This window comes from Schistocerca gregaria, chromosome 6 (assembly GCF_023897955.1).
Source record: "Schistocerca gregaria isolate iqSchGreg1 chromosome 6, iqSchGreg1.2, whole genome shotgun sequence".
Classification (NCBI taxonomy): domain Eukaryota; kingdom Metazoa; phylum Arthropoda; class Insecta; order Orthoptera; family Acrididae; genus Schistocerca; species Schistocerca gregaria.
In genome coordinates, this window is record NC_064925.1 from 66852679 (window position 1) to 66877327 (window position 24649).

Genomic DNA, 24649 nt, shown 5'->3' on the forward strand with positions numbered 1-24649 from the left:
ATTACAACGCTTGCTTTTAGTTTCAGAGAAGGTTATTTTGATATTCTTATATGCTGAGTCAGTTCTCCCGACAATTATTTCGTTTTCATGCAGCCATTTCATCTTACCCTGCACTTCCTATTTACACTCCTCGAAATGGAAAAAAGAACACATTGACACCGGTGTGTCAGACCCACCATACTTGCTCCGGACACTGCGAGAGGGCTGTACAAGCAATGATCACACGCACGGCACAGCGGACACACCAGGAACCGCGGTGTTGGCTTTCGAATGGCGCTAGCTGCGCAGGATTTGTGCACCGCCGCCGTCAGTGTCAGCCAGTTTGCCGTGGCGTACGGAGCTCCATCGCAGTCTTTAACACTCACTGGTAGCATGCCGCGACAGCGTGGACGTGAACCGTATGTGCAGTTGACGGACTTTGAGCGAGGGCGTATAGTGGGCATGCGGGAGGCCGGGTGGACGTACCGCCGAATTGCTCAACACGTGGGGCGTGAGGTCTCCACAGTACATCGATGTTGTCGGCAGTGGTCGGCGGAAGGTGCACGTGCCCGTCGACCTGGGACCGGACCGCAGCGACGCACGGATGCACGCCAAGACCGTAGGATCCTACGCAGTGCCGTAGGGGACCGCACAGCCACTTATCAGCAAATTAGGGACACTGTTGCTCCTGGGGTATCGGCGAGGACCATTCGCAACCGTCTCCATGAAGCTGGGCTACGGTCCCGCACACCGTTAGGCCGTCTTCCGCTCACGCCCCAACATCATGCAGCCCGCCTCCAGTGGTATTGCGACAGGCGTGAATGGAGGGACGAATGGGGACGTGTCGTCTTCAGCGATGAGAGTCGCTTCTGCCTTGGTACCAATGATGGTCGTATGCGTGTTTGGCCCGTGCAGGTGAGAGCCACAATCAGGACTGCATACGACCGAGGCACACAGGGCCAACACCCGGCATCATGGTGTGGGGAGCGATCTCCTACACTGGCCGTACACCTCTGGTGATCGTCGAGGGGACACTGAATAGTGCACGGTACATCCAAACCGTCATCGAACCCATCGTTCTACCATTCCTAGACCGGCAAGGGAACTTGCTGTTCCAACAGGACAATGCACATCCGCGTGTATCCCGTGCCACCCAACGTGCTCTAGAAGGTGTAAGTCAACTACCCTGGCCAGCAAGATCTCCGGATCTGTCCCCCATTGAGCATGTTTGGGACTGGATGTAGCGTCGTCTCACGCGGTCTGCACGTCCAGCACGAACGCTGGTCCAACTGAGGCGCCAGGTGGAAATGGCATGGCAACACCGTTCCACAGGACTACATCCAGCATCTCTACGATCGTCTCCATGGGAGAATAGCAGCCTGCATTGCTGCGAAAGGTGGATATACACTATACTAGTGGCGACATTGTGAATGCTCTGTTGCCTGTGTCTATGTGCCTGTGGTTCTGTCAGTGTGATCATGTGGTGTATCTGACCCCAGGAATGTGTCAATAAAGATTCACCTTCCTGGAACAATGAATTCACGGTGTTCTTATTTCAATTTCCAGGAGTGTATTTCATTTGTATGCTTCTATACATGAATTTCCTTGAACATTTTTGTACTTCTTATTTCCGATTTTCTAAAGTGTTTCTTCTGTTTCCCATGGTTTCTTCGCAGTTAACTTCTTTGGTACCGACGATTTTCTTTTCGACTTCTGTGATTGTCTTTGCCTAGAAGCCCACTCCTGATCGACGGAACTGCTTACTGATCTATTCTTTATCGCAGTATCTATAGCCTCAGAGAATTTACAGTGTACTTTTCATTCGTTAGTGCTTCCGTGTCCCATTTCTGTGCACGCTGATTCTTACTGGCTGATCTCTTAAACTTCAGCCTACTCTTCATCACTACTACATTGTAGTCTGAGTCTATACCTGCTCCGGTCTTACAATCCATCACCTAATTTTGGAATCTCTGCCCGACCATGATGTAGTCTAACTGAAATCATCCTGTATCTTCCGGCCTTCTTCAAGTATATCTCCTCTTGTGATTCTTGAACAGAGTATATGCTATTATTAGCTAAAATGGATTGCACAACTCAGTCTTTCTCCTCTCTCATTCCTAGTACAAAGCCCATATTCTACAGCAATCCTTTTTTCTATTGCTTCCCTGAAACTGCATTCCAGTCAACCACGACTTTTAGATTTTCATCTTCCTTTACGTACTTATATACTTCTCTATCTCTTCACCTTCGCCTTCTGATGTCGGCATATATACCTAAAATATCTTTATCGGCGTCAGTTGCCTGTCGATTCTGATGATAACCATTATAACACTCAACTGTCCACAATAACTTACTCTCTGCCATAGCTCGGTATTCATAAGGAATCTTACTCCCATTGAAACATTTTCTGCCATTGTTGATATTACCTTGTACTCACCCGACCAGAGATACTTGTCCTCTTTCCATTTGACTTCACTAACTCCCACTATAGTAGACTAAGCCTTAGCATTCCCTTTTCACATTTTCAAGCTCCCCTACCACGCCCCGACTCCTACAGCGTTATCATGTCGTAGAACATTCAATCATTTTCTCGTGGTCACCTCCCCTTTCGTCATCCCCTCGGAGAGATCCGATTGGGAAACTTGTCCCCAATGGTTTGCCAATGAAGAGATCCAGAGTATTTTCCATTTGCGGTGCTGGGAAACGAAGAGAATGAATTATATTCCGAACTGTTAAACGTCAGCTAAAGACACCATCAAAGTGGAGCAAGAATTCCAGACCATCGTAAAGAATGCGTTGGCGCAGGACAGTGAAGCTGAACTGTATAGTGAATTCTCTGATCAAATGAAGACTACTGGAGTAGAAAAAGGAGCACAATCGGAGATCCGCGAACGTTATAACGCAGGACGAATAACATACCATCCCTAATTTCAACATATGAGAGGCAGTGTACGAAGTGTATTAATGTATGTGGCAGAAATAATTGTTACTGATGTAACTTTCAGAATATGTTGTATCTATTGTTTCCACTCATATTAAATTGCCCCTTGCAAGTTTATGTGTAGTTTATGTGTAGTTTACTCTGTTCTTGCATGGACATTAAAAATTGATGTGTATATATCCGGATGGGTTGTTACCTAGAAGATTACAAGCAAACAAGCAACCATGACTCCGCCACAAACGGGGATTATATATATATATATATATATATATATATATATATATATATATAAAAATCAGTAGAGAACATCTGGGTACCACTGGCGGCAGTTATGGTCAACATCCCCAAAGACGATATAAAATTTTGTTAAGTCATTTCAACGTACAAAGCGGCAGAGAAAAAGTCATGAAAGAACTGTGGGAAAGTTTCCAGGGCTCAAATATACCAACAAAAACGGCATGAGACTTATCTAACTTTGCCAGAAGAGTAACCTAAAGATTATGTCAACATTCCGCAGGAAATCTCCACGAAAACGGAAGACATGGGGGTCACCTATACAAGAGACGGGAGAATTCCCAACAGACCATGTAGCGACTTCATACTCAATCCAGAGGTAGATCCATGACGTTCAAGTACGCAGAGGTGCCAATATTAATTCAGACCACTGTGTAACTCGATCCAAGATAAAATTTACACCGAAGAAGTTTCATCAGAGAGTAAAGCACTTACAAAAGTTTGACTCAAAAAATGTTATGAAATCCAACGTAGAACAAGAATGGGAGAAAGCAGTCAGCAGACACGTGGCAAGAATTCCATAGATAGATCACGCACAAAGCAAAAGGACTAATACTACGAAAAAGTACACTGAACACCCCTGGTGGGACTCAGAGTGTGAAACGGCACTAAAAATACGCAAGGAAGCTTTTCAGGGCTACAACAGTGAAAAAATCCTCAGAAAGCCTATGTTGTTTTCAAGAATCAAGAAAAAAGGGTGCAAAACTTATTATGCAAACGAAGCGAAAGTCTATGAAAGAGCAACTGTATGGTGTAGCGGTAAACTTCCGCAACCACAATACGAGAGAACTCTACAAGACCTTCTGAAGGAAGGTATGCGGGTACACATCTCAAAACTGGTGCTTCAGGAAATCAGATGCAAAACTAGCGCTAGCTAGCCGAGAGAACTGTCAAAAACCGGTACTGCCCTGAACCTGTAACAAGATTTCCAGTACAGAAGTGGACCTCCACCCAGCCAGAATCACTACCACCAAAATATGAAGAGATCAACAAACACATACATGAAACAAAAACAAAAGGACATAAGGACATCTGGTGAAGACGGAATCAATGCAGAATTACTAAAGAACCTCAGACCAAAATCACTACTACATCCCCTCCATCTGCCAAACAGAAAGTCTTCCTGACGACTGGGAATGTGCACTTATGAATCCACTGTACAAGAAAGGAGAGATAGGACGAAAGTGAACAACTACAGAGGAATCTCCCTGCTGGAAAATTTTCTCAGCGTGCTTACTTCAGAGAACGCAAGAACAGTTAGAACGCAAAATTGATGAATACCAGGCAGGCTTCCGCCCCGGTCGTTCATGCACAGAACAGTTCCTCAATCTGAGAACCATTCTAAAATACAAGGCCATCAGGAATGCGCCACTCATTTGCACCTTCATAGGTTCCCAGAAAGCGTACGATTCTGTTGACCGACATTCCTTGTTCATTTACATCTACATCTACATTTATACTCCGCAAGCCACACGACGGTGTGTGGCGGAGGGTGCTACACGTGCCTCTGTCATTACCTCGCTTTCCTGTTCCAGTCCCGTATGGTTCGCGGGAAGAACGACTGTCGGTGAGCCTCCGTGCGCGCTCGAATCTCTCTAATTTTACATTCGTGATCTCCTCGGGGGGTATAAGTAGGCGGAAGCAGTATATTCGATACCCCATCCAGAAACGCAGCCTCTGGAAACCTGGACAGCAAGCTACACCGCGATGCAGAGCGCCTCTCTTGCAGAGTCTGCCACTTGAGTTTCCTAAACATCTCCGTAACGCTATCACACTTACCAAATAACCCTGTGACGAAACGCTCCGCTCTTCTTTGGATCTTCTCTATCTCCTCTGTCAAATCGACCTGGTATGGATCCCACACTGATGAGCAATACTCAAGTACAGGTCGAACGAGTGTTTCGTAAGGCACATCCTTTGTTGATGGACTACATTTTCTAAGGTCTCTCCCAATGAATCTCAACTTGGCACCCGCCTTACCAACAATTAATTTTTTATGATCATTCCACTTAAAATCGTTCCGTACGCCTATTCTCAGATATTTTCCGAAAGTAACTGCTACCACTGTTTGTTCCGCTATCATACAATCATACAATAAAGGATCCTTATTTCTATGTATTCGCAATACATTACGTTTTTCAGTGTTAAGGACGAGTTACCACTCAATGCACCAAGTGCCTATTCGTTGCATATCTTCCTACATTTCGCTGCAATTTTCTAATGCTGCAACTACTTTGTATACTACACCATCATTTGCGAAAAGCCGCATGGAAATTCGGACTCTGTCTACTAGGTCATTTATATACACTCCTGGAAATTGAAATAAGAACACCGTGAATTCATTGTCCCAGGAAGGGGAAACTTTATTGACACATTCCTGGGGTCAGATACATGATCACATGATCACATGATCACACTGACAGAACCACAGGCACATAGACACAGGCAACAGAGCATGCACAATGTCGCCACTAGTACAGTGTATATCCACCTTTCGCAGCAATGCAGGCTGCTATTCTCCCATGGAGACGATCGTAGAGATGCTGGATGTAGTCCTGTGGAACGGCTTGCCATGCCATTTCCACCTCAGTTGGACCAGCGTTCGTGCTGGGCGTGCTGACCGCGTGAGACGACGCTTCATCCAGTCACAAACATGTTCAATGGGGGACAGATCCGGAGATCTTGCTGGCCAGGGTAGTTGACTTACACCTTCTAGATCACGTTGGGTGGCACGGGATACATGCGGACGTGCAGTGTCCTGTTGGAACAGCAAGTTCCCTTGCCGGTCTAGGAATGGTAGAACGATGGGTTCGATGACGGTTTGGATGTACCCTGCACTATTCAGTGTCCCCTCGACGATCACAAGAGGTGTACGGCCAGTGTAGGAGATCGCTCCCCACACCATGATGCCGGGTGTTGGCCCTGTGTGCCTTGGTCGTATGCAGTCCTGATTGTGGCGCTCACCTGCACGGCGCCAAACACGCATACGACCATCATTGGCACCAAGGCAGAAGCGACTCTCATCGCTGAAGACGACACGTCTCCATTCGTCCCTCCATTCACGCCTGTCGCGACACCACTGGAGGCGGGCTGCACGATGGGGCGTGAGCGGAAGACGGCCTAACGGTGTGCGGGACCGTAGCCCAGATTCATGGAGACGGTTGCGAATGGTCCTCGCCGATACCCCAGGAGCGACAGTGTCCCTAATTTGCTGGGAAGTGGCGGTGCGGTCCTCTACGGCATTGCGTAGGATCCTACGATTTTGGCGTGTATCCGTGCGTCGCTGCGGTCCGGTCCCAGGTCGACGGGCACGTGCACCTTCCGCCGACCACTGCCGACAACATCGATGTACTGTGGAGACCTCACGCCACACGTGTTGAGTAATTTCGCGGTACGTTCACCCGGTCTCCCGCATGTCCACTATACGCCCTCGCTCAAAGTCCGTCAGCTGCACATACGGTTCACGTCCACGCTGTCGCGGCATGCTACCAGTGAGTGTTAAAGACTGCGATGGAGCTCCGTATGCCACGGCAAACTGGCTGACACTGACGGCGGCGGTGCACAAATGCTGCGCAGCTAGCGCCATTCGACGGCCAACACCGCGGTTCCTGGTGTGTCCGCTGTTCCATGCGTGTGATCATTGCTTGTACAGCCCTCTCGCAGTGTCCGGAGCAAGTATGGTGGGTCTGACACACCGGTATCAATGTGTTCTTTTTTCGATTTCCAGTAGTGTATATTGTGAAAAGCAATGTTCCCATAACACTCCCCTGTGGCACGCCAGAGTTTACTCTAACGTCTGTAGACGTCTCTCCATTGAGAACAACATACTGTGTTCTGTTTGCTAGAAACTCTTCAATCCAGCCACACAGCTGGTCTGATATTCCGTAGGCTCTTACCTTGTTTATCAGGCGACAGTGCGGAACTGTATCGAACGCCTTCCGGAAGTCAAGGAAAATGGCATCTACCTAGGAGCCTGAATCTAATATTTTCTGGGTCTCCTGAACAAATAAAGCGAATCTTAGAAGAAGAGGGAGTCGATCAAAAAATACTAGGATTAATCAGACACACATTAGCTGACACAGCATCGAAAGTTAAATTCATGGCTGAAATCTCTGATTCCTTCATGATCAAAACTAGAGTGCCCCAAGGCGACGGTTTATCCCCACTATTACTCAACCTAGTCCTTGACAAAGTTGTGAGGGAAAGGAAGAAGAACTGAAAACTCACGGACACTGAAAACCAACACGACTATGAAGATGCCGGGACAAAATAGAAATACCAAACCTAGCCTTCGCAGCCGACCTGGCCATACTGTCAGAGAAGGAAGCAACAACAACAACACAAATAGAGGAATTAAAAATAAGCGCTGAGAAAGTTATTCTGCATATCTCTTTCGAAAAGTCTTCAAAATGAAACATGACAAATTTAGAAACAAAGTACGGAAAAATAAAGAGAGTTGCATATTTCAAGTATGTAGGTGAAATCCTTGAACCTACAGGAGGAGAAAAGATCGCACAGAAGACTCGACTACAAAAAATGAAGAGACCGTACGGTAAGACACAGAACGTATATAATTAAAAATGCATGTCCATTCGCACAAAATTCGAACATTACAACACAGTAATAAAGCCTGAAATATTGTATGTAAGTGAGACGCTAACATTCCATACGAAAAGTGACATTAAAAAACATACTGAAGGGAGGAAGAAAAATTATGAGGGAAATTCTCGGTCCAAAGTTCACAGAAGAGGGATACAGATTACACTCTAAGAAAACTATACAGAAGATATCAAACATAGCAGAAGATGTCAGAAAAAAGAAGGCTGAAATTCTGTGGGCACATCATCAGGCTATCAACAAAACGACTCACCTAGAGAATTCTAACATACATACAAGGGGTCAACTCAACAGTACCAGGGATCACACCAGTCAAACTGCACCTAGAAGCCGCAAAAATTGATCCGATAGAAACTGAAGACAGAAATCTATACAGGGACAAGGTACAAAGTGGAATGTGAGGTCAGAGAATGAAGTCCCAAAGAAAACAGGGACAAAGTGGACTGAAGAGAGAAAGAGACTCCGTGGAGAAAAAATGAGAGAATCGTGGAAGGTCACATAAAGAACGCTCAAAATGGGGCAGAACGCTTTGCGTGTTGCTACAGAATCTCGACGCACATAATGTATACCCTTCATATTCATTCTCTAAATGTGTTTCTGTTCTGATGAGTTATGAGTATGGATATGGAGAAATCAATGGTCGACTTGGGTATGTTAAATGTGTCACAGCTTAACAGTAGAAATTCACTTTCTTGAAATTTATGATGAGTTTTCTATGGAATGATGTATGTTTTGGAACAAAATGCAACAATTCAAAATTATGCAAAATGATGCATAAGTTTGTGAAACATATGTTAATCTTTAAGACATCTGTAGCAAGTTATATCTAAAGCTTAACATCTGACCACCTCCTGGTGTAGACACTGAAATCCTCTTACATAAGATAGGAAAGGAAAGGGACGCATGGGAGGTAGGACCCACGACAATCACATCATTCTTCCTTCGACAGTTCACGTTTATTTACAGAACACATTACACTAACAAACCGAATACAATTTTAAGAATGGGCAAGAGGACTTTCCTTATTTTACAAATAATCGGTTTAAACACTGTTCAAAGTCCCATACCACAGGCAAGAAGTCAGTAATAAATACAAAATTGCAAGATACGGCAATTCTTAATTAAAGAAATTTGGCGTTGGAATAATTAAGAGTTACTTTTCCAAAGCTTTAAGAACAAACTGCAAGTTATGGCTCTTAAAAGGTTTTCTTAAGTTAAGTTAATTCAAATATGAATCAGGCGAGTCTTTGAAAGAATCATCTGTAGCTGAGGTTACTAATTATCAAATCACAAGTCCAATCATTCAATTTTCAGAAGGGAATAACTATGAAAGTAAAGTGCCAACAGTTAAGATCCGGAAGATTTTCTTTTATGTGCATGGAATTAATACAATATGGAAGTGAAGGGAAAATAATTAGAACAACATCGCATCTAACACATTAACCACTAGAGAAACTAAGCTTAGTTTCGAAATATTTTCAGGAGGGACTAACCATGAACGTTAAGTGCCAACAGCTAACATCCAGGAAGATTTTCTTTTATGTGCAGAGAATTAATACAATATGGAAGTGAAGGGAAAATAATTAGAACAGCATCGCATCTCAGACATTGACCACTAGAGAATGTAAGCTAAGTTTCCAAATATCACCAGAATATGTATAGCCTGCAATAATCTGATAGAAAATCTGAAGATATAAATCAGATAGTATTACCCACTTCAGGAGAGACTTAAAATATTTAGCAGGAAATACTCTGAAGTGCCAAAGAAATTGGTATTGGCATGTGCTTTCACATGCAGAGATATGTAAACAGGCAGAATGTGTCGCTATGGTGGGCAACACCTCCATGAGACAACAAGGGTCTGGCGCAGTTGTTGGATCGGTTACTGCTGCTACCATGGCAGGCTATCAAGATTTAAGTGAGTTTGAACGCGGTGTTACAATCGACGCAATATCGAAGAGACAGAGGACCTCTGAGGTTGCGATGAAATTGGGATTTTCCCGTACGACCGTTTCACGAGTGTACCGTGATTATCAGGGATCCGGTAAAACATCAAATCTCCGACATCGCTGCGGACGCAAAAAGAGCCTGCAAGAACGTGACCAATGACGACTCAAAGGAATCGTTCGGCGTCACAAAAGTGCAACCCTTCCGCAGACTGCTGCAGATTTCAATGCCTGGCCGTCAACAAGTGTCAGCGTGCGAACCATTCAAAGAAACATCATCGATATAGGCTTTCGGAACCGAAGGCCCTCTCATGTACCCTTGATGACTGCACGATGCAATGCTTTATGCCTTGCCTGGGCCCGTCAAAACCGACATTAGACAGTTGATGCCTGGAAATACGTTGCCTCGTCGGACCAGTCTAGTTTCAAATTGTATCGAGCAGATGGACGTGTGCGGGTATGGAGACAACCGCATGAATCCATGGACCCTGTATGTCAGCAGGGGACTGCTCAGGTCGGTTGAGGCTCTGTAATGGTGTGGGGCGTCAGCAGCTGGAGTTATATGGGAGCCCTGATACGTCTCGATACAATTCTTGACAGGTGGCACATACGTAAGCATCCTGCCTGGTCACCTGCATCCATTGTCGTCCATTCTGCATTCCGACGGACTTGGGCTGGACAGTGCAACACCCCACACTTCCATAATTACTATAGAGTGATTCCGTGAACACTGTTGTGAGTCTAAGCACTACAGAAGGCCATTAAACTCCACCGACATGAACATTGTTGAGCATATGTGGGGTGTCTTGCAACGTGGTGTTCAGAAGAGAACTCCATCCCCTCGTACTCTTACGGGTTTATGGGCAGCGCTGGAGGATTCATGGTTTCAATCCCCCCCCCCCAGCACTGCTTCAGACATTAGTCGAGGGCATGCCGCGTCATGTTGTGGCACTTTTGCGGGCTCGCGAGGGCTATACGCGATATTCGGTAGGTGTAGCAGTTTCTTTGCTCTTCAGTGTATTAATGTAAGATATTAGTAATAAGAGCGAAGGCTAAACAAACTTAACTTACGAAATAGCTGCTAGCGTGAACAGCTCCACTAAGGTAAGGTCGGGCAGCCACAAACACTCCCGAAAAACACTGTGCCGATGCTTAACAGCAACAGGTCCCCCAGGGCAACAGCCACCAAAAACAGCAGACCCTTAACTTGATGTTAACAAGCATCAGTCAGGTGAAACATGGGCTAAGAGATACAATTTCGGAAAATTTAATTCGCTCACGTCCTAGTAAATTAAAGGCGAAAAGCTTCAAAACAACCATAGTAATCAACAGTAACGTCACTCAAAACCGCACAGAGCAAACACCGATTAATAACATAAGGTGCACAGCTTGGACGTGTTGCTGTTGTGGTCTTTAGTCCAGCGTCTGGTTTGATGCAGCGCTCCATGCTGCTCTACCTAGTGCAAGCCTCATCTCCGAGTAACTGCTGCAACCTACTTTCTTCTGAAGCTGCTTGGTGTAACGATCTCTTGGTCACCGTCTACGGCTTTTACCCTCAACGCTTCCCTCCAGTACTGAACTGGTGATCATTTGATGCCTGAGAACGTGTCCTACTAATCGATTCCTTCTTTTAGTCAGGCTGCGCCACATATTCCTCTTCTTCCCAGTCCTATTCAGTACCTCCTCATTAGTTACGTGAACTACCCATCTAATCTTCAGCTTTCTTCTGTAACACATCATTTCGAAAGCTTCTATTCTCTTCTTGTCTAAACTATTTGTCTTCCATGTTTCACCTCCATACATGGCTATACTCGATACAAATACTTTCAGAAAGGACTTCCTGACACTTAAATCTCTACTTTGCCATCATGAGTTATTTTGCTCCCTAAATAGTAAAACGCATCTACTGCTTTAAGTGTCTCATTTCCTAATGTACTTTCCTCTGCAACAACTGCTTTAATTCAACTACATTCCATTATTCTCGTTTTACTCTTGTTGATGTTCATTTTATATCCTCCTTCCAAGACACTGTCCATTCCGTTCAACTGCACTTCCACGTCCTTTGTTGTCTCTGATAGAATTATAATGTCATCGTCAAACCTCAAATTTCTTATTTCTCCTTCATCGATTTTAATTCCTGATCCAAATTTTTCCTTTGTTTCCTTTACTGCTAATATACAGCTTGAATAACATCGGGGTTAGGCGGCAACCCTTTCTCGCTCCATTCTCAACCAGTGCTTCCCTTTCATGCCCCTCGACTCTTATAACTGCCATCCGGTTTCTGTAAAAACTGTAAATAGCCTTTCGCTCTCTGTATTTTACCCTTGCCACCTTCTGAATTAGAAAGAGAGTATTCCAGTCAACACCGTCAAAAGCGTTCTCTAAGTCTAAAAATGTTACAATGGTAGATTTGCATTTCCTTAAACTGTCCTGTAAGATAAGTCGTACGGTCAGTATTGCCTCCGTGTTCAAAATTTCTACGGAATCCAAACTGATCTTTCCCGAGTTCGGCTTCTATCAGTTTTTCCATTTGTTTGTACAGAAATCGTGTAATTATTTTGCAGCTGAGAGTTGCGTAATTTTCACGCCATCAACGCCTCCTTTCTTTGGAATTGGAATTATTATAATCTTCTTGAAGCCTGAGGGTATTTCACATGTCTCATTCATCTTGCTCACCAGATAGTAGTGTTTTTAATGAACGACTCTCACGAGGCTATCAGTAGTTGTAATGGAATGTTGTCTGCTCCCGGGGCCTTGTTTCGACTCAGGTCTTTCAGTGCTCTGTCAAATTCTTCACGCAGTTTTATATCTCCCATTTCATCGTCATCTACTCCTTCTTCAGTTCCCATAATATAACCGTCAAGTTCGTGGACGTAAGGGAAGTCAATTCAAGTGAAGCCCACTGACGGGCGTGGTGAAAGCTTCGATGCAGGCACTAACGGTACACTCGTAACCAATCAGTTTCGGCACAAATAGAGCCAACGGCCACACAGCCGGCAGGCCGACCACTCTCCGTGCTGCCCTCTCGCCGTGTACGCAGACACTTCCCCATTCCACACGTTGTGGCGAGTTTTCAAGGCTCCGCGCCAGCGATAACACACAGGAAGCTAAAGGTATTCCTTGCCAGCTAGTGGGGCGCCAACGAAAGAAGGGGGAAGCAAAGATGAGATGAAGCCGCCACGGCTCAAATATCACGTTACACACTAACAATGGAATACTACGTTATGGCTGCGCAAATCGTCACCGAACACCTGCTTTGTTCACTCTTGGGACGTAAACTAGGGAAGGTCGAAGTGCCGTCGGAACGAAACAAAATTTCGATGTAGACCTCCACGTGCGGTATGTCATAGGTCAGCCGGCTTGTCTGAAATCAAAACTGAGTTGACGTTACCGAAATATATAAGCTTCTTTAGGAGTTATACCTCCCTTAGGTTATTTGGACCATATGAAACAAAAAGGCGGCCATTTGAAGAAATTGGTTTTTTTCGTCGATTTGTCAACTTTGGTCAAGTAAAAGTACTTATATTCGATGGATCGGAATAAAAGTGGTACAACTCCTACACAATTTAGTTAGATTCGTCTGAAACAAAGAATTATGCCAATCTTTACAGTAGATTTGAAGTTACCGGTGACAAGCTGTTTTCGGCCCCTTGAATCTGGTGGTCGTACGAATGCTTGGCGAACTGCGTCGAATAGAGCCCCAGGGTGACTTCCGTCGTTGTCATGGTCTTCAGAATTGCTGAATACCCTTCGCCGAAGCTGCTCACTGCCAGGAAAGTCGCAATCTCCACAATATTCGCACCGGAATGCAAATGCCACGCGGCTAACATCCAAACAGAGGCGTTCAAACTTTCATTTGAATTTTGTGTGTTTCCTCCCAAGCACCGGTACAATAACTCGTCCTCCGAAAGGGCCTCGTAGATCGGATGAGTCACTTTTTGAACTTTTTGGAGAGCGGCTGGTGGTTTTGATATTCGTCCAGTTGTCCGGAAGCCTCTGCAATGGGCCACTTGCACCATCTAGTTTCCCCAGCCGGACAATTTTGGTGTTGTGGGTGGTCATCCGTCGAACACTTGTGGAAATACGTTTCCCAAATTGCCTTCTTCATCTGTTCCACCGAATTGGAATGCCACTGGATTGCCAGGCCATGGTGCGTAGTAAGCTCCTTGATCACTTTATCAGTTTTAGTGATGGACAAGAACATAGAATAACTTTTCGCGGCTACAAAGTCGAAATTCTAGAAAAATCTGGTGTTTCAGAAACGTCGATTTCAGGTAGATGCACTTCTTTTTTTGTTCAGCAGCGAATAACAAACATTTCCGTTCCGTATTCGGAAAAACCGTTTCAGTATTGGATTCTAAATACTTTTATGGATCCAAAAGTGCAATTAAAAAAAAAAGATTTTTTGAACCAAGAGATAGTAAACGTCCCCTTAACATATCTCAACCTATTTCAACCTCAATTGTGCATCTTTTGTCAACTTACATTTAAATATGCATCTGAAGATGGGACACATGTCCTCAAACTGGATAGTGCATTCCCTTCCGAAAACAAATAATATTTACAACTGTGGCGGATATTATCATTGATTATTTGATTTCATTGGACTGCTCAGTTACAAGAGAGGAGTAATAAAAAAAATTCGAACAGTTAACGTTGGTGGTATTTTATGTTGCTGAAGAACAACGGATGTAGGACAAGCTTTAGTTCTGAGCCATTTCTTTTACTCTCCTAAAGCAGCGATTCGCGTTGCAGCGTCGTCCCGAGGGCCAGCGCCAGCTCGTTCGAGAAGGAGACGGTGGCATTAGGTGAGACGCTCGCCCGTGAAGAGCGCGCCTCGGGGACGTCGGGCAGTGGTGGTGCTGCGTTATCCTCCCAGGGAGGTCGCCGGTCCCCGCGGGATTATCGCTGCGGGATCAGGTGTGCCGCGAGCCCACCAATTACAGCGGCCGCCGTGGCGCTGCGCTGCAGTCGCCTCATCCGGTTTACGATGCCCACAGGCCGAGCCAGCTACTGCCGCAGTCGGCCGGCACTTGTGGCCCGATACTCCGCGCGAGACCAAGTGGCCCAGGTCAGCTTGTACGTTCGTTCCGTCAGCTAGCAACAGCAAGGATACACTGGTTTCTGCTGCACCTGAGACTATTTACTACTACTAATAGCCTCTCTGAAATTAACACCCTGGCACTAGCACCTCACATCCGGATTTTGCTGTTGTCAGAGGCACAGTGGCAGTCACAGGGTCTTGTTCATATCAGGAAAAGTTATTTTTTATTTGCGCCACGACCAAGACACAATCCTCCATTATCTGCTTTACCTAAACAGTAGTTTTATCATTGGGCCCTGAATCAAATAATGCTTGACGTGATATTGCATGCATGGCGTGGCCTGCTCGCTCTCCCGATCTGAATCGACACCGACTCAAAGGAAGGCCTCGGCCCTTGTTCGTGACGTCACATCAGGTAGGCTCGACGTACGCTACGTCTGTTGCAGGCATACTCATAATGGCGGTGTCTCCCTCTCTGACATAGGAAAATGTGAAACTATTGGCGGTAGTTGACCAACACACATTGTATTGAGAGATTTCTGCAATCAATTAATTGTGCAGTTCATTACACTTCTTAACAAATAGTGTAATCCTGAACTTAAATTTACACTTGTTTTAAGGATTGACATACGAAAACAACTTCATGGTCCAGCATCAACAGAATTCGTGCTCCTTTACCTTATTTGTAAGTCTGAGGAAGTTACGTTTGTACTGGGTTGCTTTTACAAGAAACTGTGAACATATTGGTGCTCTTCATTAGGTATCTTGGTTGACTATGAGGTGAGGAGCACTGAATGTCAATGAAATATCTTGCGATTGCACTCGTTGGGGGAGAGGGTGGGGGACAGAAGAAGAGGCAAAAGAGAGATACTTGTTTGATCAAATAATTTTTTTTTTTATCTTATAAACTTTTCATTTCAGTTGCAAGAGGGGAATGTTAATCTTTTTTAGTGTGCATGTTTAAAAAGGTTTAAGCTCAGCAGTGTTTTCGATGTATGATGCTATTTAGTTTCCTGTTTAGAATTCCTTTCGTTAAAAACGACTGTAACTTAATGACTGGTAACAGTTGGACATTTACACATGTAAATTAGTTCACATTTCCAGAGATGATGTCAAACGAAAATAAATAAATAAATAAAAGAAATGAGTTGATTCTAAGGGGGTTGGGGTAACTTTCGATAGCAAAATGGATCAAGTAAATATAGTTACTTGAACGTAAAATTTCCGAAGCTTGCAATGGGGCAAAGCATCTTGTCATATTGATCTACGTTTGTTTCGACAGGATTCAGTAATGATCTTCATTTGTAGATTTACGATAGTAATAAAATCTTTCATTTAAATAAAACTGCGGAATCCAAACCAATACCAAACATTTTGTCCAAAAATGAGAGATTTATAATGATAAACACTCCCAGGCGTTTCTGCCTGCAACAGACCTGGCGTTCGCTGTGCCTAGCTGACGAGACATCACCAAAAAGCGCCGAGGCCTTCCTTTGAGTCGGTGTTGTTTGAATGCCATAGGACACGCTGTGGATGCGGTACGGAGACGGGTTGCATCACTTCAGCATCCACAACCACTTGCGAGCAGTGCTGCATGAAGAATGGGCGTTGTTGCCTCATCATGACATTTCTGATATCATTCCCAACCTGCCCTGTCGTTTTTCAGGCCTGCATTGCAGCCAGAGGCGGTCATATCCTATTCTGAGCGCGTTAATCATTTGTCGGAATGAGTGTGTAAATCCCTTAATGTGAAAAGAAAACGAAGAACGTTTTTGTCTATCGTTATGCGTGCTGCAGTTCTTTATTCTTTATATTGTTTACTATCACCTGCTTATACTGTTTTGTGGCAAAATAAACGCATCCTTGAAGTGTTTCGGTTTGTTGGCTTAATTTTGAACACCAGTGTAAATTTCAGTACATTCAAATCTGGGAAGCTGCGGAAACGTCCCCTTAGAAAAATTATACATGACTGTGCTTAAGCTGACACACAATATTTTTCAGCTCAACGCAATCTGACTTTCAATAATCCCTACAAAAGTATGGCCCTGACTAACATTAAACTATACCTTTCACAAAGCACTTACCTCACAAAAATCTTCGTTACTCGAACTATTGCAATACAGCGAGCGCCACTACTGCCAGCTAAATAAAAGTTTGAAATATATATATATATATATATATATATATATATATATATATATATATATATATATATATATATATCAGTTCATGAAATCCTGTCTTACAAATTTCAAAACTCCTCCATTTCTCTCCCCACATCCACCACTGCCGGTGGCTCACCTCCAACTGCGCAACGCTATGCGCTGTTAACAGCCAACAGCCCAACACTACAATAGCGTATAACAATGCAAACCAGCCACAGACTGCACACAGCACAGCCAGTGATTTTCATACAGAGCGCTACATGGCGTTACCAACATAAAAATCTAAGCAGCCTACTTACATACAATATAAAAACCTAAACAGCCCCCATGATCCCGAAAAAAAATTTTACAAATTGTTTTGGGCAGTGGAAAATACAGATTTGAGAAATTTTTTCATAATTACCATAACAAAGAAATCAAATGCACACACTTATTGATACAATGTTGGTCAAAAGCTAAAATTTTCCCACAGTCCATAAAGACAGTCCTGATCATTCATCACAGTAAAATTGCAGTGTTTTTTTTTCTCAAAGTCTGAGCAGTAAAAGAAAATGCACACGGAAGTAGTGGATTTCCATGCAGTCTTGAAGAAGTAGTGTTGTCCTTCCAGCAGAAAGTTAATGCTGACTCTTGACATGCAGTCAGGTAATGGTCCACAACAGAGCAAACCCACAGCAGAGTCAGTCGAAGTTTTGAATAATATTGGTAGGTAGGTCATCACAGAACAGACCACAGTAGTATTGTTAGAGATTATGTAAGTAGGCTGTTTAGGTTTTTATATTGTATGTAAGTAGGCTGTTTAGGTTTTTATATTGGTAACGCCACCTAGCGCTCTGTATGAAAATCACTGGCTGTGCTGTGTGCAGTCTGTGGCTGGTTTTCATTGTTATTCGCTATTGTAGTTTTGGGCTGTTGGCTGTTAACAGCGCGTAGCGTTGCGCAGTTGGAGGTGAACCGCCAGCAGTGGTGGATGTGGGGAGAGAAATGGTGGAGTTTTGAAATTTGTAAGACTGGATGTCATGAGCTGATATATATTATGACTTTTGAACACTGTTAAAGTAAATACAATGTATGTTCTCTATCAAAATCTTTCATTTGCTAACTATGCCTAAAAGTAGTTAGTGCCTTCAGTAGCTTGAATCTTTTATTTAGCAGGCAGTAGTGGTGCTCGCTGTATTGCAGTAGTTCGAGTAACGAAGATTTTTGTGAGGTATGTGATTTGTGAAAGGTTTAGTTTAATGTTAGTCAGGGCCATTCTTTTGTAGGGATTATTGAAAGTCAGATTCCGTTGCACTAAAAATATTGTGTGTCAGTTTAATCACAGTCTTGTAGAACTTCACTAAGGGGACGTTTCACTGGTATGAATCACTCCTGGATAAACCAGATATAAGTGACCATTAGTATAATTCTGTACAAACTAGTGGAGTCAAAGGCAGGAGGTACTCACAAACGACCAGCATGTTGGCCGTGACAGTCTTGGTGGAGAAGGAGGGCGCGTCGGCCGTCACCTCGCAGCTGAAGTTGCCCGACAGGCTGAAGCCGACGCGTCGCAGCACCACTTGCGTTGCGTTGGACGACGAAAGCTGCCAACAAAACAGGGCACAGTGTAATTATAGCGCTGAGGAATTCTCGTGGATATCTGTGGGAGTAAAAAAAAGGCGTTGTAAAATATGCTCATAAAGATACTGTGCGTAGTGAATTATGCTCTGTCTTTAGCGATCAACGTATTTTAGTGTCATTAGAAGGACCCGACTGCACTTCCAGGTACTCCATAAATTTTCCGTGGATGAAGAGTTGAAACGGGAAGCATTTCACTTTCGTATAGCAATACAGGTACTATGTGAATGATGTAGCCACTCTAATGTCTGGAAAACAGACAACAGTTGCGAGGGCGATCTGGTGATCAAACAGCTTCCAGTTCGCATCCGGACGAAGCCACACGTAGGAGGATGACACGACCGCTCCTTCACAGCACCGGATTTCGAGGCTGGTACACAATGAGGTGGCACAAATCACGGGATGCCTCCTAACATCGTTTCGGCCCTCGAATCGGTCTGACGTAGCGCAGCAACTCGGCGTGACATTGAATCGACAGTCGTCGGAAGAATCCTGCAGTAATACTCAGCCATGCTGTCTCTATAGGCGCCCATAACTTCGAAAGCGTCACCGGTCAATAATTTTGTGCACCAACAGTCTTCTCGAATATGTCCCATAAATTTTCGATGGGATTCATGCCGTGCGACCATGGTGGCCAAACCATTCACTCGAAGTGTCCAGACTGTCTTTCAAACCAGTAGCGAACAACTGTGCCACGGTGACACAGTGCACAAAGTTAAGTTGTGACTAACGTGACCAGGTGACGGTTTTCCAGTCGTCTAGGGTCTAACTGATTACGAGCCCAGGAGACTTACTACAGGCGATGTCGTGCTGTTAGCAAAGACTCGTGTAAGTCGCCTGCCGCCATAGCCTACCAACGCCAAATTTCGCGGCACTGTCCTAACGTATACGTTCGTCGATAGTCCAACATGAGTTTCTGGATTATTTCACGCAATGTTCACATAATGCGATTTTCACTCTGCAGCGTAGTGTGCGCTAATATGAAACTTTCCTGGCAGATTAAAACTGTGTGCCGGACCGAGACTCGAACTCGGGACCTTTACCTTTCGCGGGCAAGTGCTCTACCAGTTGAGCTACCAAGCACCACTCAAGACCCATCCTCACAGCTTTAATTCCGACACTACCTCGTCTCCTAGCTTCCAAACTTCACAGAAGCTCTTCTGCGACCATTCCAGAACTAGCACTCCTGGAAGAAAGGATATTGCGGAGACATGGCTTAGCCACAGCCTGGGCGATATTTCCAGAATGGGATTTTCACTCTCATGGAGATTGTGCACTGATATGAAACTTTCCTGGCAGAGGTACTGACGGAATTAAAGTTGTGAGGACGGATCGTGTGTCGCGTTTGGGTAGCTCACTTGGTAGAGCACTTGCCATCGAAAGTCAAAGCTCCCGAGTTCGAGTCTCATCCTGGCACACAGTTTTAATCTGCCAGGAAGGATTCACGCAATGTTGCTTGTCTATTAGAACTAATAACTCTACGCAAACTCCACTGCTCTCGGTCGATAAGTGAAGGACGTCAGCTACTGCGTTGTCCGTAGTGAACGTAGTGAAATGTAATGCCTGAATTTTAATATTGTCGACACTCTCCTGACGCTGTGGACTGCAAAACTCTGAATTCACTAGCGTTTTCCGAAATGGAATGTCCCATGAGACTAACTCCAACTACCATTCCGCATACAGGTATGTTAATTCCCGTCGCTCGGCCATAATCACGTCCGAAACCTTTTCACATGAATCAACTAAGTAGAAAGGACAGCTCCACCAGTGCATTGCTCATTTATACCTTGCGTACGCAATACTACGATCATATGTACATGTCCTTATCTCTATCCCATTACTTTTGTAACCTTAGTCTATATAAGGCAGCAGACTTCCTCCGACCTTTTTAATGGTGGAATCTTCTGGGATAGTGACATGTCAGATACTTTCTCAAAAGTACGTAAGAAATGCTCCTCCAATCTGGAATTTCAAGAAAACAGCGACAAATGCCCATAGCACAATCTTGATCACTCCGAACAATCATCTATGTGAACTAGGTACAGAATGCATTTCGCGTGGTGTAAACACAGATTACTTTTCAAACTACATAAACTTTTCCTTATAATTAAATGTTCCCGAAGACAGTCTCATCTTTATCTAAGATAATGATGGAAGCTGAAAAAATAAAAGAAAATTTTGAACCATGATGGGAACTCAAACCGAAGCCTTTTTGCAAACTAAGCAGAAATGCTAACCATTACACCATCGCAGCACTGCTGCACGAACCACTGAAGTCGAATGCCATCCCCAACAGAAACTTCAGTTCATATTTTCAGCTTATGTTCCACCTAAATTGTCACTATTTAGGGGGAAAATTAGCTGAAGATATGAACTGAAGTTTGTGTTGGGGATGGCATTCGACTTCAGTAGTTCGTGCAGAATTATTGTCTTCGGTGTTGTGTTGGTGTAATGGTCAGCATTGCTGAGCACTAAGCAGCCGGCACGGTAGCTCTGCGTGTTCGGTCAGAGGGCTGCGTGTTCTCTGTAAGAAAAAAAAACTGAGTCACGGAATCAACGATCAACTTGAACGGGTGTCTTGTGACGTTCGCGTAGACCAAACTCAACGAACTATATCAAACAAAATGAAAAAAGCATAAAAACCTGAGGTCGAGTCTTAGTTGTGTGCCAGGCTGAGTGGCTGAGCGGTTCTAGGCGCTACAGTCTGGAACCGCTCGATCGCTATGGCCGCAGGTTCGAATCCTCCCTCGGGCATTGATGTGTGTGATTTCCTTAGGTTAGTTAGGTTTCAGTAGTTCTAAGTTGTTGGGGCCTGATGACCTCAGAATTTAAGTCCCATAGTGCTCAGAGCCATTTTGAACCTAGTTGAGGTATACATTTTAATTCATTTATTCAGCTTCCATCATTATCGCAGATAAACTTTTTCATTGTTGATTTAATGTTTACTTGTATGTTTCATGATCTTGCTGCTTTATGTACTTACGAACGGCCCTTCAATCCGTGAAGAGATTTGGGGTTCTCCTTTGTATGTGCAAACTAATGTTCCATGGCATTTCGATAACATGAACATGAATGTGAAAACAATATTTAAATCGCAACTGTAAATGGTGTTTCGTAATTTCTATTATAGGACCCTTGATGTTGTAGGCGGAGTTTAGTAGTCAAAGTTTTTATAAGGAATCGTGTCTGAACATGTATCGTTTGGTCTAAAATTAGTTTCAAGAGTGGATCGCTTTCAACTTTGCTTTACGGTAGGCGGACAGAGGAAAGGATGATTTCTGACCTGTGTGGTCTGCAGCCCGTGGCAAGGGTAATGCTTCGAGTACTCGTAGAATTCTCTTCTATAAGACGAAGGACTTTTTCTTCAAAGTTAAAAGTGCAGCACGTCCGTGGTGCACCACAGCCAATCCTCCCAGGTGCGAACGTTCCAGTTCCAGAGATACGTTCTTGTAGTCGGACGGAATTAGCATGCGATGTCGTAATTGCAAGAGGGACAGAAGATGGCGCCTTCGTCTTACTTTATGTGCGTACCTTTATGAGGGAGATTAGAAGACTACCCGTTCTTCAAATTTATTTTAAAGTGATACTCTTACGTACATACACTATGTCATCAAAAGTATCCGGACACCCCCAAAAACACATGTTTTTCATAGTAGGTGCATTGTGCTGCCACCTACTGCCAGGTATTCCATATCAGCGACCTAAGTAGTCATTAGACATCGTGAGAGAGCACAACACGGCGCTATGCGGAACTCACAGACTTCGAACGTGTCATACGCCTGTACGCGAGGTTTCACTCTAATAAACACCCGTAAGTCCACTCTTTCCGATGTGATACTGAAGTGGAAATGTGAAGGGACACGTACAGCACAAAAGCGTACAGGCCAACTTCGTGTGTTGACTGACAGAGACCGCCGACAATTGAAGAGGGTCGTTATGCGTAATAGCTGGACATCTATCCAGACCATCACACAGGAATTCCAAATTGCATCAGAATCCACTGGAAGTACTATCACAGTTAGGCGGGAGGAGAGAAAACTTGGATTTCATGATCGAGCGACTGCTCATAAGCCAAACGTCACGCCGGTAAATGCCTAACGACGCCTCACTTGGTGTAAAGAGCGTAAACATTGAACGATTGAGCAGTGGGAAAAAGTTGTGTGGAGTGACGAATCACTGTACACAATGTGGCGATCCAATGGCGGGATGTGGGTACGGCGAATGCCCGGTGAACGTCACCTATCAGCGTTTGTAGTGCCAACAGTAAAATTCGGATGCGGTGGCGTCATGGTGTGGTCGTGGTTTTAGTGGAGGGGGTTGGCACCCCTTGTTGTTTTGTGTGGCACTATCACACCACAGGCCTACATTGACGTTTTAAGCACTTCCTTGCTTCCCACTTTTGAAGAGCAATTCGGGGATGGCGATTGCATTGCTGTAATGGACTGGCTTTGAGTCCTTACCTGAATCCAATGGAACACCTTTGGGATGTTTTGGAACGCCGACTTCGTGCCAAGCCTCATCAACTGACATCGATACCTCTGCTCAGTGCAACACTCCATGAAGAATGAGCTGCAGTTTTCCAAGAAACCTTTCTGCACCTTACTGAACGTATGCCTGCGAGAGTGGAGGCTATCATCAAGGCTGAGGATTGGCCAACACCATATTGAATTCCAGCATTAGCAACGTAGGGCGCCATGAACTTGTAGACTATGTCACATTTAGCCAAATGTCAGGATACTTTGGATGATACAGTGCAGGTTAATGACCAAGACTTGTTAATATGTCCAACTTACTACCCTAAAAACCTCTAACAGGTATTTTGAAACATACTGTATAAATACGAAATTATTGTCATTGTATGGGGTTTCTCAGACGCTGAGCGCGCTCGCAGTTCCTAAGTGATGCCAATGGCTGACATAGATCTCTGACAGACATTCTGCCAAGAAGATTGTTCAGGTTAAGACATTTGTATTTCGTCTCCAGTCTACCTTAACTCTCACTGTTTCTCTACTGGCGGTGGTGCTTCAGGGGTATTTAAAATTGAGCTTTCATGTTAATTTCTAGAAAGTAAGTATCTTTAGGTTTCCGTGTCTTAAACGGTATAAACGGTACACTAATAGGATTACTTTGGTCTTTGTGTGTTTCTGCCCAACTCTTAAGACACCACTTTTTCCCTGCAAGGGGTAGGGGTATAACGTTCAGATTTGTGTCACATACTAATGTCTTGACCGTGTGAAAAATTTAAGCTTATAAGTCAATGCAGTCGAAGGATACGACCACTTAAGTCGCATATCGGGATATCCGAAAACTCAGTCACCAAAATCTAGAGGGTACTTCCCTCTGACGTAGAATAATGAAATTGGACGAAAATCAAAGCTTCACAATACAAGTAAAGGAAAACTTACGAAAGTCTTCATTTTTAATTATATCACACAGAAAACTGCTTTTCTTGTGTCACTTGTTCTCCGTCCGTTGGTTAAGACCCCTTTTGCTCAGGAATGGATGGAGGTATCAAGTTGAAATTTATGTCAGTTACTGGGTGTACGGTCCCTTGGCAGTGCAAGTAATTTAAGCTTCCTAGTTCGTGCAGTGGAAAGGCACGTCAATAACTGTCACACACTTCGCCACTCCCAAACTCACTGGTCAGACCATGTAAATGAACTACCTTTAAGCAAGTCCGGCACGGTGGTATAGCGGTAAAGTGAATACCCGCAAAACTGGAAGTCGCGGTATTGATTCCCGGCCACAAAGGAATTTTCAATTTTCGGTTTAACCCAGTCCTCATGTCTCAGCAATCAGAGTAGTCACCAGAAAGAAGACGTAGTTCGGATTCCAAGTTGCACAGTATGCGCCTTTCCCCAGCTGGATAACTGGGATATTTTAGGTACACGCAGATTGCCGAAGTGGCAGTCATTGAAAGTCTGGCACCAGCCACACGAAATTATCATTATTATTATTATCTCTATTTACAATTAATTTTGGTCGGAACGATCAGAGTGGGGTGCTACTAGCACTTCTATGTGAGTATATGAGAGTATATAAAACC

The 24649-nt window shown here is 44.3% G+C and overlaps 1 protein-coding gene across 1 annotated transcript in view; it reads right to left on the minus strand.

Annotated features, from left to right (window-relative positions):
- Positions 1–24649, minus strand: part of LOC126278105 (uncharacterized) — a 1197991-nt gene that overhangs the window by 458797 nt on the left and 714545 nt on the right. The window contains exon 3 of the mRNA XM_049977982.1: positions 18434–18569. Coding sequence (XP_049833939.1) covers positions 18434–18569 — 136 coding nt within the window. The remainder of the gene's footprint in view (positions 1–18433; positions 18570–24649) is intronic.